The 17,064-nt window shown below is 42.7% G+C and overlaps 1 protein-coding gene across 1 annotated transcript in view; it reads right to left on the reverse strand.

Annotated features, from left to right (window-relative positions):
- Positions 1-1,567: 1,567 nt before the first annotated feature.
- The window catches only part of LOC124775346 (15-hydroxyprostaglandin dehydrogenase [NAD(+)]-like), a 56,973-nt gene continuing 41,476 nt past the window's right edge, over positions 1,568-17,064 (reverse strand). Inside the window, exons 5-6 of the mRNA XM_047250178.1 lie at positions 11,351-11,505; positions 1,568-1,685 (exon numbers count right to left, since the gene is read on the reverse strand). Of these exons, the coding sequence (XP_047106134.1) occupies positions 1,568-1,685; positions 11,351-11,505 (273 nt within the window). The remainder of the gene's footprint in view (positions 1,686-11,350; positions 11,506-17,064) is intronic.

Consider the following 17,064-nt stretch of genomic DNA (forward strand, 5'->3'; position numbering starts at 1 on the left):
ATTATTTATTTATTTATTGAAACTAATCTACATGTACCTTTGGCACTAAAATTAATAATAGTTTTCGCAATGTTATAAACCAAAACAGTATTTGCTACACTCTTGCGTGTTTAGTCGACAAGTAACACAAAACAAATGTTAGTGACAGCTACTTTTTCAAGTTAGAATCGGTATTTGTGCTGCGGTTTCTGCATTGTGATACAGAACTAATAACGGTTCCATTGGAGGCTCATACTGAAAGTCGTAAGCAGCCGTTTGCTGCAACTACATTTCTTACAACGAAATAAAAACCACTGTGTTATGATAATCTTCAGACTTTAGACTCTGCGCTCACACACTGTACGTCATTAACTTCTTTCACGTTAACATAGGCTATGTTTACGAAATGGCCGACATCAGTGTTTCGTTTAGCCACCGTGCTGTACCTGAACTGCTTGTTAAAGAGGAAAAACGAGCAGCTGAGATCCGCCTCAGATGTCAATGAGCATATACAAGTATTGGTGTAGGGGTGCGGTCTCCGAATAATAATCGAAAGTTGATCGAGCATGCGGATGTATGTGCGAAGATGCCAACAGTGTTAGGAGAGGCGAGTGAGGGAACACTTGTGATGCGAGGGACAGAACACGAACCCCCGATGTGGGGCTGTGTGTGTGTGTGTGTGTGTTTGTGTGTACAGAGTAGTTTGTACTGAGAAATAACTGTTAAGAAAACAAATCGATACAAGTGCGCCGTATCAAAGATACCTAGCACTGAAGTTAGGCAATCAGGATGTTGTGTGTGCAAATTAAAGCGACCTACCAGAGACACTGTCCCCAAAAGCCTTCTTCATTTGGTTTCCTAAAATCGAAAAAGACAATGATACAACAGTTAGACATGAGACGGTAGTGAGAATCTAACCCGCGCCAAAGGCCGAGCAGACTCTAGCTCTATCATCTACGCTTTGAAAACAACTGACAGTAATTGTACCTGGCGGGCCGCTTGAATCTGCGCGCGCTGTGGTCTGATTGGCAAACTTTAACGCTAATTAACTCGGAAACGGCACAACGTATCGAATTATTTTGTTTTCACAATTATTTCTCTGCTCAACCTACCCTGCAACACCCTTACAAGCTTTTCTGGCTTTTTCTGACCAGGTCGACCTCGACCACCTGTGACTGTCTGCAGGGTACACTGAGCGAGGGACGAGTTGAGGATACAGTTGCGTCACTGGCCATGAAACTGGAAAATTGCGACAGTAGCTCGGGAGTGCGGGAAGTGGTTCGTAGCCCAGACTAATGAAAATTTATTACCCCTATGGTCCCATGTTTATTGATGAAAGACGACAAGTTCCGTGAACTGTCATATGACTTTCAGTATGAGCCGCGTAAAATCAGTGTGTGTGTGTGTGTGTGTGTGTGTGTGTGTGTGTGTGTGTGTGTGTGTGTGTGTGTGTGTGCGTGTGTGCGTGCGTGTGTGTGCGTGCGTGTGTGTGTGTGTGTGTGTGTGTGTGTGTGTGTACACAGCCAGTGTTGGTGCAAACTTGGATTCAGTGGAAGGCCTGAGAGAATGGAGCAGGCGGCGGGCGCCCTCACTGCAGGTTTGGAGGGTAGACCACCTCCTCGATGAGACCGTCGTCCGCCAGCCACACAGAGCCGGACTTCGCCTCCCGGATCACCCTCAGCAGCGCCTCTGCCATGAACTCGGGCCTGCAAACACGTCGACGACACCAGTTACACACAGCTGCTTCGCTCCTGCTTTCCATATTATTTTATTTGGTTCAAATGGCTCTGAGCACTATGGGACTTAACATCTATGGTCATCAGTCCCCTAGAACTTAGAACTACTTAAACCTAACTAACCTAAGGACAACACACACATCCATCCCCGAGGAAGGATTCGAACTTGCGACCTTAGCACGCGGTTCCAGACTGAAGCGCCTAGAACCGTTCGGTCACAGAGGCCGGCTTTATTTTATTTAGGCAAACCGTATGATCATCACACTGCACAATGCAAAATTCAAACCACGTGAGACCTTGGCTACAGTAATCTAAGCTTTACCTATAACACCTGCTTGTTCGATCTGTGACTGATTGTCCACTTCTAAGATACAAACGAAAGCCACTCATCTACAAAAGCAAGACTATTTTGAGTCCTTAAGACTCATTATCAGGTGCTTAACATGCCATTTCACATATATTAGTACACAGCATTTCCAATTAGTCCTCTTTCACAGATACAGTTTAGTTTTAACTGATTCAGCCGAGGCTTCTTGGGGGACACTGTGTATTGTATAATGTAAAGGAAATACTGCTCATATCAACGAAATTGTATCGGTCATTTCAGAGCTCAAAGAAAAACATGTTATCGAATAATTACGAAGATAGTCGTTTGAGAAGCCCCCGACCAGCATGCTGAACAGTCCTGAACAGGTGTGTTACGATATAAAGTTTGAAAGAGTTATGGAAAGCTGATCTTACATATATGAAGTAATATTCATGGGAAAATAAAGGTTTCAAACGTATCAATGTCCACTGATACACATTCCAGATTTGTTTGGACTTGTCTGTAAAAAGCAAAGATGGGAAAGGTAATTGTAGAGGCGATGGACTTAAAAAGAAGGGAGGATTAGAGTTTAGTGTCCCATTGACAGTAAGGACATTTGAGACAGAGCACAATGTGGTATTGAGGAAGGATGGGGAAGGAAATCGGCCATTCCCTTTCAATGGAATCATATCAGCATTTGCCTTAAGCGATTTGGAGAAATCATGGAAAACCTAAATCTGGATGGCCAAACGCGGATTAGAACACTTGTCCTCCTGCATGTGAGTTCTGAGTGGGTTTTATAATAAACATCTAAAGGTAGCATCGGAGTGATGTGACATACACCACGATTCAACATTTCCGCTTATGAAGCAAGTACCGTGGAACATTTCAAAAGAATGATAGGAATCCATGTGCAGATGAGTTTCAATAATTTGTGTGTCTTACAAATAGACAGACATTCGTCCACGAATAAATTAGCCATACACCAAACAATAAATATGAACTAAATTGACATTCATTATACCGAGCTTCTAGATACTGTAAACAGTCATATCGAAATGCCGGATCCGTGCAAACAGAAATTTAATTTGAGATAATTTGATACGTATTTCAAAATATAGGACTGCATCCAAGAAGTCATCGCTGCCAGAGTGGTCAACACAGATAATTACAATATCCAAGGTGCAGCAGACAAATCTGAGAACATACATTCTAAAGGATAGCAGAGGCAATTAAACAGCAGGAATAACTACATACAAGCATCAAATCAGACATGTCTCTCAAGAGCATGTAACTAGACGTCTAGTGAACAAGGTGGTGGTCTGATGGTTTCTGTAGCTTCATCACACAACAATTGGGTCAATGTCAAAAACGTGGTATCTAACAAAGCTCGCAAACCCTCGAAGTGCGTCATACATGGTAGTTGATGTGAAGGTCGATGGCAACATGTCATGACCTCACACAAATGCAGGATGCTTTTCGATCGGTACCCCTGGGATTTGCAGTGGGATGATAGAGGCTAGCATGTGTGGGGTGGTTGTAGGAATCTGGAACATCCTATAATAATTAGTACTGGAATACTTTAGTAAATAACTTTTACTTAACTTGTCCTGCTACTGCACTCGAGTAACATAACTAATAACAACTCTCTTTCTTGAATACAAATGACTCATTGACAAACATTAACTGGATTATACAACAAGCAAGGTAACACAATTCTGGTATAACGTGCATAATACATGCGGGAACTAGAGGCTGCGAACCAAGTGAGCTGAAGGCTATTCTAATCTGACTTCGTTCACGACCTGTAGCTGACTTGGCCGGTGCAATCTGCAAGTCTGTACTTGCCACACGGTGGCACTGCAAGCGCCAGCGAGTCCAGGGAGGTTGCAAGTGCTGGACCGCTATCGATTATAGCAACCTCTGGCGTGGTGTCTAACGTTGACACCACAGTAGTGACAGTACTCTCGACAAACTACTTCTACAGTTACAGATTCCAATATATATAACTATTGCTGAAAAAATGGCAAGCTTTTGGTGATAAAGGAATTGATATATTCATTGAAGCGTGCAGAGAACGCGGCATTGCATGTGCCACAAATAAAGATCAAGCTGTATGTCACGCTACAGATCCAATCTCAGCTGATAAAGGTAAGCAAATATGTGCAAGGAGAGATACTGATAACGGAAAACTTATTGTTGAATTTGCCATTGATAAAACAACACAAGACAAACTTAAACGTGGTGCTGAGATAAATTTCCGGTAGCTTAGAACGTTGATCATCATCCACTAGAAAGAGAGAGAAAGAGTGTTTAAAATCATGCATTCAATCATTATTGTTAGAAGCTAAACGTGGTCTGAAACAGAAAAGAATAAGATAAAAAGAAGAAGACTTGTTAAAACGCCACAGGTCCCATAGATACCTCAAATGAGATTATCTGGAATTCTTCCATTCATAATTCCCGCAGTGGCAAGGTTTCCAGCTGTTGGGTCATTCACCTGGACGGCGAAAAATGCAAAAAGCTTGAGGAGACAAAAAAGACATAATGGGATGATGGGATATGTAGTTATTTGAAACTATACCGACGTGGATTGGGATTTTTCATTACTTCTGAGTGACAAAAAAACTCATCTAGCTATACTACCCAATAGATATCTTCCAAATAACGACGTGCTTAAATTTGTCAAGAAGGTCCTCATTCTAAGATTTATTTGAGTGTTTATATGAAAACTGTTGCTCCAAATCATGAGAATAACGAAGGAATGTCGAAATATAAATTTGGATGTTTTGGGAAGATCTGAACTCAGTGCTTCCCATATGTTAAAAACTGAAATAATGTCTACTACTTCGATTCATTTGAAGACTTAAGCCACGTGAATAACTGAGTTATTACTGTACCAACAGCCACGTGTTCTGCAATTTCTTATGCTACCAGAACTTCAGTACATACATGGATTGACAAATATATCTCACGTTCCTCCTGATAGCTGCAAAAAGGAAGACGAAGAAACATATATAAGAAAACAATCAGCACACCTCCATTCACTAGTTGAGCTTTAGGTATGACGTCATACACTCTGAATTTAAAAGGGTAAACTTCAGTTCTAGGCACAAATTACTTTGCCCAATCTGATTTTAGCAAAGAAGTTGGGAGTGTCAGATTGACTCGTCTGGAGACATACAATAGCATTCTGAATATCAAATCAGCGAACTGTAAACTAGACAGTTGTGCAGGCACTCTATGATGCACACAGTTTCGATGAATTAAACATATACACATCAAAAAAAGTTTTGCATCACCTCGGTTCCGAGAATTCCGGAACCTGTACAGAAAATTGGAATAGAGATCAACATAAACATCATTTCCGCCCTTTTTACTGCTCATGAAAACCACATATTGCACGTTGTACCACCATACAGCGAGACCTTCAGAGGTGGTGGTCCAGATTGCTGTACACAGCGGTACCTCTAATATCCAGTAGCACGTCCTCTTGCATTGAAGCGTGCCTGCATTCGTCGTGGCATACTATCCACAAGTTCATCAAGGCACTGTTGGTCCAGATTGTCCCACTCCTCAACAGCGTAGATCCCTCAGAGTAGTTGGTGGGTCACGTCGTCCATAAACAGCCCTTTTCAATCTATCCCAAGCATGCTCGATAGGGTTCATGTCTAGAGAGCATGCTGGCCACTCTAGTCGAGCGATGTCGTTATCCTGAAGGAAGTCATTCACAAGATGTGCGCGATAGGGGCGCCAATTGTTGTCCACGAGGACGAATGCCTTGCCAATATGCTACCGATATGGATGCACTATCGGTCGGACGGTGGCATTCACGTATCGTACAGCCGTTATGGCGCCTTCCATGACTACCATTGGCGTACGTCGCCCCCACATAATGCCACCTCAAAACAGCAGGGAACCTCCACCTTGCTGCTCTCGCTGGACAGTGTGTCTAAGGCATTCAGTCTGACCGGATTGCCTCTAAACACGTCTCCGACGTAATCCGTAGGTAGCGGTCACCCACTAAGTAGTAAGCCTTGGCCAGCCTGAGCGAGGCATGTCATCGACAGTTCCTGTCTCTCTGTATCTCCTCCATGTCCGAATCGCTTTGGTTCACTCCGAGACGCCTGGACACTTCCCTTGTTGAGTGCCCTTCCTGGCACAAAGTAACAATGCGGACGCGATCGAACCACGGTATTTACCATCTAGGCATGGTTGAACTACAGGCTACAGGGGCCATGTACTTCCTTCCTGGTGGAATGGCTGGAACTGATTGGCTGTCGGACCCCCTCCGTGTAATAGGCGCTGCTCATGCAAGGTCGTTTACATCTTTGGGCGGGTTTAGTGACATCTCTGAACAGTCAAAGGGACTGTGCCTGTGATAGAATATCCACAGCCAACGTCTGTCTTCAGGACTTCTGGGAACCGGGGTGATGCAAAACTTTTTTTGATTTGTGTAGATTCTACAAGGGTTCAAGATATATGCAAGTATCATTACACTTAAAACTGAAATAAGAACATCACAAGAGATAATAGACTTTGGACAGAAGAGTTCTATAGGACCCCTAGTAGAGATACTGCCGAATAACACGATTTGCATCAAATGCAATATTGCAGCAAATGCATATCTCAATTATAAATTGATTCACACACTTTATGTATTCTGCCCGACAGTTGGTCCAGAATATAATTTCGTTGAGACACCAGTCAATGTCATCTACCTTCCAGTCACTGCTCATACATTAGACAGTCTCGAGTTGAATACTGTACACTAATATGGACATAATGCGGACTTCTATGATTAAGAAATCATAATATGTTTAGACTTGTAGCAGCAGAGGGTACAGTGTAAGTCTGATATACAAAAACCACTAGTGTACCGCCACACAGCGAAAATAAAATGTTCTAACACAGAATAACTACAGCCTCATTAAATCACAAAGCTTGAAGACATGTGATGATATCACTCAATATAATTACCCCAGTGGACTATGATGAAAGGATTATGTAACAAGAATATTTCTTGCACAGTCCTTTGCTTCAGCAACATTTAATAACAAAGACGGAATAAGGTTTCTCATTCAGCCCGAGGGTGCTTTAAAAATTCCAAGCAGCAGTTTCCTAAGCTTGGAAGGAACATTTGTTAAAACAGATGGGGCTCTCACAGTAGCATCATATCTTATACATAATGCCTTCAGATTCGTGTTTCGGGAAATAAGATATGAAGTGAATGGTACTGAAGTCGGTCATATGAGAAATGTAGGGATCACATTAACCCTTAAAACATATATTTCCACTTCTAATTCGGACCTGAATAGCTTAGAAAATCCAGGATGGAAAAAGCATCTTCCCATGTACACCACTTAGGCCACTAGTGGGATATTTTGAAGACATGAACGATGTTATCGTCAATGTGAAACGAGAATTCATCTTGGTGCAAAGTGCAACTTATAGCAGTGCTTACATTCAAACAATGCCTACATCCCAAGATATAAAGGTTGTGATTGGTAATGCTGTATTGAAAATTCTTCACATTTCAGTAATTTATGAGGAATGCTTAAGCCTTTTAAACATATTGGGTAGGGGAGTTCAATTACCTTTAATATCCATTTATGGGAACTGTTTGAATACCCCACACTACCGATTACCTCCTGAAAAGTGTCGACTATTAAAACAGAAACCAGATAGAAATGCCTGAATTCATGACGCTCTGCAGCCTGTCAGGAAGACAAACATGAAATATGATTCAAGCAGATTCAACAATTGTAAACTAACAAATGCCGAAGTTTATTTTAATTCAGAGTTGCGCTCATATGATAATTTACAACAAGATAGAGTTATAACATAGCTTGCTGTTTGATATGTCTAAAAGATTTTTCTTTTCTTATATGATTGACTGAAAGAACAGGAATTTGGATCCATGCTCAATCTATGGGAATTTAAGAAGTTAACACACATTCTTATAATAGATTGTGAACGAGAATGAATCTGTAAAACTGGGTCCCGTCAAAGTTTTTGTAGAACTCGAACATTCAGGAAACTTCACATCAAATACAGCAGGATATGTGTTACACTAAATGACCGTGTGTTAAATAGACATTGCTTACAGGAACTGTACAAAATCTCATATGAATGTGTACGTCTAGCAGCAGCTCCAAAGCGTTTAAATATGGTATCTCAAAGTGCAAACATTGGTATTGATACTCAAGGTTTCTACAGTGAATGTGGATAATTCATATTTAAGGATATAGGGTATGTCGACATAAAAGTTTTCTGGGTATGGAACCGCGCCATAATGTGTAAAACTACAGCAGCAGTAGTTCTATACATTAAGAAGCGGTACCATATCCAGAAAACTTTTATGTCGACAGACTCTGGCCGTGGAAGCCTACGTAATTACATCAGATATAGGGTATGTTGCATTCACAAATGTGAGACATGTTGTTACAAAAGTCTCCATAAACGTTGCGTCACAGAAACCGTTCAGAGATTTGAAGTGATGCAACATGTGGAGAACAGCCCTACGATTAACATGTAATTATCAACTGGAATGCTCTGGGATGACTTACGTGGATGTGATCACTGCGCTCAGAACCTTCGACCATGCAGGTACAATAATTGTGTACCATATGTAAAAGGTTCTAAGAAAGCTTTGTGGACGTGTAATATTCACAAATGCTCCACAACATGGACCTTGAGAATATCAACAGCTCACATATACATACCTCTTGCCACCTGCGTAACTGCAATTCGAGAGCCAGAGGCTATGAATTGCATTCCGATAAGTAATAAATATGATTTGAGGTTTCTTTCCATGCATTACAGATGACGATGAAAATCAGCTGTTTCTGCTGAGGGAGGGGATAGCTGCTGAATGAGGCGCCTGTGACCTTATAAACAGAACATTTACTGGGTGTGAGAGCATGGGAATGGATGAGCCTGTAGGGTAAACGTCACTGCTCCATGAAGAATGTCTCCATAAGTAACAGTGCTGTTATTGTTGTTACTGCCTAAAAAAAATATGCATACACAACACTTATCTATTTTTATTTTTCAGGAATTTTGGATGATGAGTTGCTGCTGTGGCCTCTGTGACAAGAACCCAGGTCGGATGCCATTGTCTGTATCTGATTTATACTGGGCTTCAGAATTGGCATGCAGCAATTCATCTAGGGCTTCAGGTTCGGCACCCAGAAACTCATCACAGACGCCAGAGCCCACACCCAGGTCACTTTGAAATTTAGAACTGACACTCACCTCATTATCTAGAGGCGCTTGTTATAGTAATGCACCTCCATCGACCAACAGGGCGTCCTCACCTGCCCTAACAGTGACAACAGTTAAGTGCACCAGATATGTGATGGATAGAATTACCATTTACAGTGATTGGTACACTTAGAGATAAGTTCTTGCATCTCTGGATCCAGAATTCGGCTGGGTATCAAGATCCAGTCCTGCTTCTCAGAGCATTTCAATCTATTTGCAAATGAAAGATTTCCAAGATCCATGATGACTTATGATATCCTACCATAAAGTGTATTGCTACAATATATTGCAACTTTGCTGTCCCAAAGAATGCTATCGTTACAGTGTCCATATGCTAGTGTGGGCAGGTTGGTATGATATTGTGAGGTGCTCCAGTAGCGGAGTAGCATGAAAAATCCGTTAAAAATATGATACGTTACAAAGAAAGAAATCTTCCCACAAGAATATCTGGTTTCGCATAAAGACTCTTTGAAATTGTGTTACCTGATATATCCACATTCTCCAGTAAACTTCCCTATGATGCCATAATGGATGCAGAACATGAGCACCCAATGTGTGTGTCTCAGGAATTTGCTATCTCCGACATAGTTGAATACGCAAGATTTACCTGGACACCGATGAGCACCTGCTTTCAGATGTGTTCAACAGTTTCAGAACAAATGCCTTACAACACACAGTTTGGATCTTACTTACAGTCACACTGTCGTCTGAGTTATCGCGGCATGCAACGCACAAAATCAAATTTACCGAATTCAACCTTTTAACCAATGTCAACATATTGTTCCTCTTTGAGCGCAGGATTCGTGGGGGATTTTTTAGTGTATTCATAGACACACCAAGGTAAATAGCCCATTAGTGGGTGACTTGTTCAACATCACCATCCATCCTTTACTTTGACGTTAAAAATTTCAACCAATTGGAGGGTTTTGGTGGCTGATTCATGCTGAAATTGATGGAACGGATTTTTCAGATGTCTAGACGATTATGTTGTAGGATATGTCTTGAAGGTAGGCTTGGCTATCCTAATGATATACATGACAAGCGTAGTGATTTGCTGCTGCGTCCAGAGCATCTATTTCCGCGACGTGTTCCCATCTACAAGTTGATGACAAAGCTGGGCGACAAAATGTACATGGCAATGTCTCAGTTTGACTATGAAAGTGATTATAATCATTCATTTTATTCAGTTCAGCCAGACCCCCTGGTTGAAGTGATACATAGATTTAAACACTGGTAAAGGATAATCTATATAGTGTGCATTTGTGAAATGTTTTTATAAATTACTGAACAACACGATTTTTGGCAAAATAATGAAGATAATTCGAAAACACCACGGCATTAAATTAGTCAGCTATTGGGACAGAGGAAGAGGTGAGCGAAATAATGAATCGCCTTAATACCTAAGCCAAGTTTTTAATGGGCTACAAGCTTCCACAAAAAATTTGTGGCTCTGGAGATGGGAAAGGTTGCGATACAATTCACGAAACATGTTTGTGTTGGAAAGTGTGTACTGGACCTATCAAAGTTCCACATTTACTGTTTTCATTGTGAGTTTGCAAAAACTCATTCTGAAGACGCAAAGCTGCTTTATATGGAACATGTACCTTCATTTACTTGGTGAAGGACTTCGATCCATATGAGGTGATACGGTGCCATCCTGACACAATCTCAAAGAACTGCATTCTTAAGTGGCACAAGTTAGCTATCTCCCAAAAGGTAGTAGATGCAGAATGCAAATTCTGCCATTTTAAGTGGATTATTTCTGATATCTTGAATTTATCAAGTTGCGCAAGTGGGTTAGGTTTGTCAGGAATACGAGAACTCTGCATGGGAGGAGAAAGAGGAGGAGTGGGAAGAGGGTAACCTTGAGGGGAAGGGTTGACGTTGGGAAGGTGGGAGAAGGAAAGAGGATGACGCTGATGGTGAGAGCATGGCGAAAAATCATTTGTTGTGCTCAAATTTTCTTTCATCCATTCTTGCAGGCTGACCCCCGACCTCCCTCAAAAGGAGGCGAGAGCAACGGGCAAGTGCGGCTGTGCGACCGGACTGGATGGCTACTTACTTGCAGATGGGGATGCTCTTGAGAATTTGGTCGATGTACGGTTTGAGGTAGGGATGCTGGTAGTTGAAGGCCGAGTTGTGTGTGAGCGGCGTGTCGGCAGCACCAGGGCACAGCGCCACCACAGACACTCCTGTGTTCTCCAAGTGCATCGCGGCCTGCAACACCATACTCTGCTCTACATCTCGCATATCACCACTGCATGCAGTCTGGCAGTGGAGGGGTGCTATCATCCTGCCTTCACTCAAAGTGATTCAATAAACTGGGTGAATGATGAACTGGGAAAGTAGGAGAGGAAGGGAGTGTGTGGGAAACAGGAGAAGGGGTAGGAAGAGAAGGCCTGAGGGAGAAGTCTCCAGCGTATTACTGGGAACTGCAGGAGGCAAAAGTTATAGGGGAATCCACAACAACAAATCATTGGATGTGCATGCCACTCTGAGATGAAAAAATTTGATCAGAAGATGAAGCCATAGCAGGCCATATCAAAACAGTCAGAAGTCTGATGAGTAAGAAAAACAAAATATTCGTAATGTATACATAGAATGCGCACAGAAAAAAACATTTTCAGTACTTGGTGTGTTGTGTAAGATGGGAAACTGGTCAATTTTAGAGGGTAAATCCTGGTCGGTAATGCGTAGTTTGGACACTGTGTGGGTTGACCTTTCTGAATGCTGGTGTCAAAGCTTCTTTGGACTGTGTGTGGAATCCCAGTTGTAATGCACTCCCAAACGTTTATCGTGTTCCACAGGATGGTAATTTGATAATTTTCCGAGGTGGCACTTGTCTCCAGAGTGTAACAGTTTGCATCGTGCGATGTCATCATTGGAAAACGGTGATTAGTGTCCATTCCACGTATTGCTAAGTAACTCAACGAGTGCAAAACAATCTGCAGTACATTTACATCTGATCATAGGCTCTAAATTTATACCATGAACTTGATTCCAAAAGGAAAAGAAAGAGCAGTTGGGTAGACGTCATACTGTCGCGCCAATTCTTACTACAGCAAGAAATAAGAAATTGAAGGGTTGGTAAAGTGAGAGAGAGAGAGAGAGAGAGAGAGAGGAAGAAAAAAATGCCAACTAACTGACAGTGTCAGGAATGAAAGCAATGGCTACGTGGAACTAAAGAGGAAGCACAAGACTCGGAGAGGGGCGAAATACTATGCCTAGGTCTGTCGCAAAGTGGAACAACTACTCACCAAGAAACTTCCTGGCAGATTAAATCTGTGTGCCAGGACTTGAATCCAACCCACAATCATTGGCTTTCGCAGGCAAGTGCTCTGCCGACTGAGCTACTGAAGCACGGCTTGCGACCAACTCTCATAATTTTAGTTCAGCCATTGCGTCTCTCCCTTGCAGAGTGAAAATTCATTCTGCAGCTGCTGATGACCACTGTTTGTAAAGTGTAAGGATTGCCATACGCAGCGAAATAGTCCTTTCAATAAGTTCTTGCTCTGATGTCATAGTCCCCACAGAAGACAGCTAAGAGGTGTAGAATCTGATAACCGTGGTGGTCGTGGAATAGGTGTCACGCCCCCTCTCCCCCTCCCCCCTCCCCCCACAACCACTCCGTCAATATGCGGTTCCGTACAATCGTATAAAGACAGTTGGAGGACGATCATTTTGCAGCCACATTACCTGCCGAATAACCAGTGGCATCTCATCACATATGGTAGGAATAACGCTTCTGAAAAAGAGGTAGTTCTGTCTTGTTAGTCTGGTTGACTTGAGACATGACCCAGTGATCTCATCACAGACTGTCCTAGCTGAAACGCACCTACTCATCTGAAGCAATAACACGGACTTGTCAGACCACCGTTACTTCGCAGCACGGTTGTTCGTTGGCCCCTATACAGGGCGTTACAAAAAGGTACGGCCAAACTTTCAGGAAACATTCCTCACACACAAAGAAAGAAAATATGTTATGTGGACATGTGTCTGGAAACGCTTACTTTCCATGTTAGAGCTCATTTTATGACTTCTCTTCAAATCACATTAATCATGAAATGGAAACACACAGCAACAGAACGTACCAGCGTGACTTCAAACACTTTGTTACAGGAAATGTTCAAAATGAACTCCGTTAGCGAGGATACATGCATCAACCCTCCGTAGTATGGGATCCCTGATGCGCTGATGCAGCCCTGGAGAATGGCGTATTGTATCACAGCCGTCCACAATACGAGCACGAAGAGTCTCTAGATTTAGTACCGGGGTTACGTAGACAAGAGCTTTCAAATGCCCCCATAAATGAACGTCAAGAGGGTTGAGGTCAGGAGCGTAGAGGCCATGGAATTGGTCCGCCTCTACCAATCCACCGGTCACCGAATCTGTTGTTGAGAAGCGTACGAACACTTCGACTGAAATGTGCAGGAGCTCCATCGTGCATGAACCACATGTTGTGTCGTACTTGTAAAGGCACATATTCTAGCAGCACAGGTAGAGTATCCCGTATGAAATCATGATAACGTGCTCCATTGAGCGCAGGTGGAAGAACATGGGGCCCAATCAACACATCACCAACAATGCCTGCCCAAACGTTCACAGAAAATCTGTGTGGATTCTCGTCAGCCCACACATGTTGATTGTGAAAATTTACAACTTGATCACGTTGGAATGAAGCCTCATCTGTAAAGAGAACATTTGCACTGAAATGAGGATTGACACATTGTTGGATGAACCATTCGCAGAAGTGTGCCCGTGGAGGCCAATCAGCTGCTGATAGTGCCTGCATACGCTGTACATGGTACGGAAACAACTGGTTCTCCCGTAGCACTCTCCATACAGTGACGTGGTCAACGTTACCTTGTACAGCAGCAACTTCTCTGACGCTGACATTAGGGTTATCGTCAACTGCACGAAGAATTGCCTCGTCCATTGCAGGTGTCCTCGTCGTTCCAGGTCTTCTCCAGTCGCGAGTCATAGGCTGGAATGTTCCGTGCTCCCTAAGACGCCGATCAATTGCTTCGAACGTCTTCCTGTCGGGACACCTTCGTTCTGGAAATCTGTCTCGATATAAACGTACCGCGCCACGGCTATTGCCCCGTGCTAATCCATACATCAAATGGGCATCTGCCAACTCCGCATTTGTAAACATTGCACTGACTGCAAAACCACGTTCGTGATGAACACTAACCTGTTGATGCTACGTACTGATGTGCTTGATGCTAGTACTGTAGAGCAATGAGTCGCATGTCAACACAAGCACCGAAATCAACATTACTTTCCTTCAATTGGGCCAACTGGCGGTGAATCGAGGAAGTACAGTACATACTGTACTAAAATGAGCTCTAACATGGAAAGTAAGCGTTTCCGGACACATGTCCACATTACATCGTTTCTTTATTTGTGTGTGAGGAATGTTTCCTGAAAGTTTGGCCGTACCTTTTTGTAACACCCTGTATACTTGAAACAATTCGGTCACCAAGTATCAAACAACCACGCGTTATAGTGAATGCACAGCTGGGGAGAGTAACGAACGATAAGTTGTTCCTTAATTAATAAAGCGTCTGTGCTTTACTTATGCTAATTGTGTACTCTGATTTCTCTTCTCAGCTCGTACATAACAGATTTCGTCTACCCAGATGTGAGTGTAGAGCGAGTTTACACACTTTCTCAGAATGCGACGTCGGTGAATAAAGCCAAAATCAGGAATTGTGGCCAGTGTGTGCAGTGTTGTATGTTGTTGTTGTTGTTGTTGTTGTTGTTGTGTTCTTCAGTCCAGAGACTGGTTTGATGCAGCTCTCCATGCTACTCCATCCTGTGCAAGCTTCTTCATCTCCCAGTACCTACTGCAACTTACATCCTTCTGAATCTGCTTAATGTATTCATCTCTTGGTCTCCCTCTACGATTTTTACCCTCCACGCTGCCCTCCAATGCTAAATTGGTGATCCCTTGATGCATCAGAATATGTCCTACCAACTGATCCCTTCTCCTAGTCCAGTTGTGCCACAAATATCTCTTTTCCCCAATTCTTTTCAGTACTTTCTCATTAGTTATGTGATCTACCCATCTAATATTCAGCATTCTTCCGTAGCACCACATTTCAAAAGCTTCTATTCTCTTCTTGTCTAAACTATTTATCGTCCACGTTTCACTTCCATACATGGCTACACTCCATACAAATACTTTCAGAAACGACTTCCTTACACTTAAATCAATACTCGATGTTAACAAATTTCTCTTCTTCAGAAACGCTTTCCTTGCCATTGCCAGTCTACATTTTATATTCTCTCTACTTCGACCATCATGAGTTATTTTGCTCCCCAAATAGCAAAACTCCTTTACTACTTTAAGTGTCTCATTTCCTAATCTAATACCCTCAGCATCACCCGATTTAATTCGACTACATTCCATTATCCTCGTTTCGCTTTTGTTGATGTTCATCTTATATCCTCATTTCAAGACACTGTGCATTCCGTTCAGCTGCTTTTCTAGGTCCTTAGTTAAAAAAAAAAAAAAGTAAATGTCGTGTGACTAGGGCCTCCGTCGGGTAGACCCTTCGCCGCGTGCAAGTCTTTCGATTTGACGCCACTTCGGCGACTTGCGTGTCAATGGGGATGAAATGCTGATGATTAGAACAAAACACAACACCCAGTTCCTGAGCGGGTCGTTAGGATTGACATTCTGTCGCGCTGACCACTCACCAACCGGGATGGACTGGTCCTTTGTTGTCTCTGACAGAATTACAATGTCATCAGCGAACCTCAAAGTTTTATTTTTTCTGCATGGATTCCTACTCCGAATTTTTCTTTTGTTTCCTTTACTGCTTGGTCGATATACAGATTTAATAACATCGGGGATAGGCTACAACGCTGTCTCACTCCTTTCCCAACCACTGCTTCCCTTTCATGCCCGTCGACCCTTATAACTGCCATCTGGTTTCTGTACAAATTTTAAATAGCCTTTCGCTCCCTGTATTTTACCCATGCCACCTTCAGAATTTGAAAGAGAGTATTCCAGTCAACATTGTCAAAAGCTTTCTCTAAGTCTACAAATGCTAGACACATAGGGTTGCCTTTCCTTAATCTGTTTTCTAAGATAAGTCGTAGTGTTATATGAAGGGCGTTGAATAAGTAAATCAACACTTTTTTTTTTTGAAGCAGGATGGTTTTAAGAGGGATTCCAGTACACCATATTATTTACCGCTCATTTAGCTACAAAACTCTATTTTTCAACATAATCTCCGTTTAATGCGACGGCCTTACGCAACCATACTGGGATGGCCTTTATACTGGCAAGGAACCACTCTACTGGTCGACGTCGAAGCCAACATCTTGCTTTATCAATGACCTCAACGTCACCCACGTACTGCTTCCCGCAGAGTGCATTCTTCATTGGACTAAATAGATGAAAGTCGCAAGGTGCGACACCCGGGCTGTAGAGTGGATGAGGAAGAACAGTCCACTGGCGTTTTGTGAGCTCCTCTCGGTTGCGCAGACTTGTGTGAAACCTTGCAAGGCCGTGGAGAAGGAGAAGTTCGTGTGCATTATTGTGGCGACTAACATGCTCAGGTCGTTTCTACAGTTTGCTGAGGGTAGCACAGTATACTTGAGAGTTGATCGTGACACCATGAGGGAGGGCATCGAACAGAATAACTCCTTCAGAGGCACACAAGATAGTCGCGCGACTTTACCGGCCGAGGGTGTCGCTTTGAAGTTTTTCTTCGGTGGAGAATTGCTGTTTTGTTTCGATTCGAAGTGGTGAGGCCGTGTTTC

This window comes from Schistocerca piceifrons, chromosome 2 (assembly GCF_021461385.2).
Source record: "Schistocerca piceifrons isolate TAMUIC-IGC-003096 chromosome 2, iqSchPice1.1, whole genome shotgun sequence".
Taxonomy (NCBI): domain Eukaryota; kingdom Metazoa; phylum Arthropoda; class Insecta; order Orthoptera; family Acrididae; genus Schistocerca; species Schistocerca piceifrons.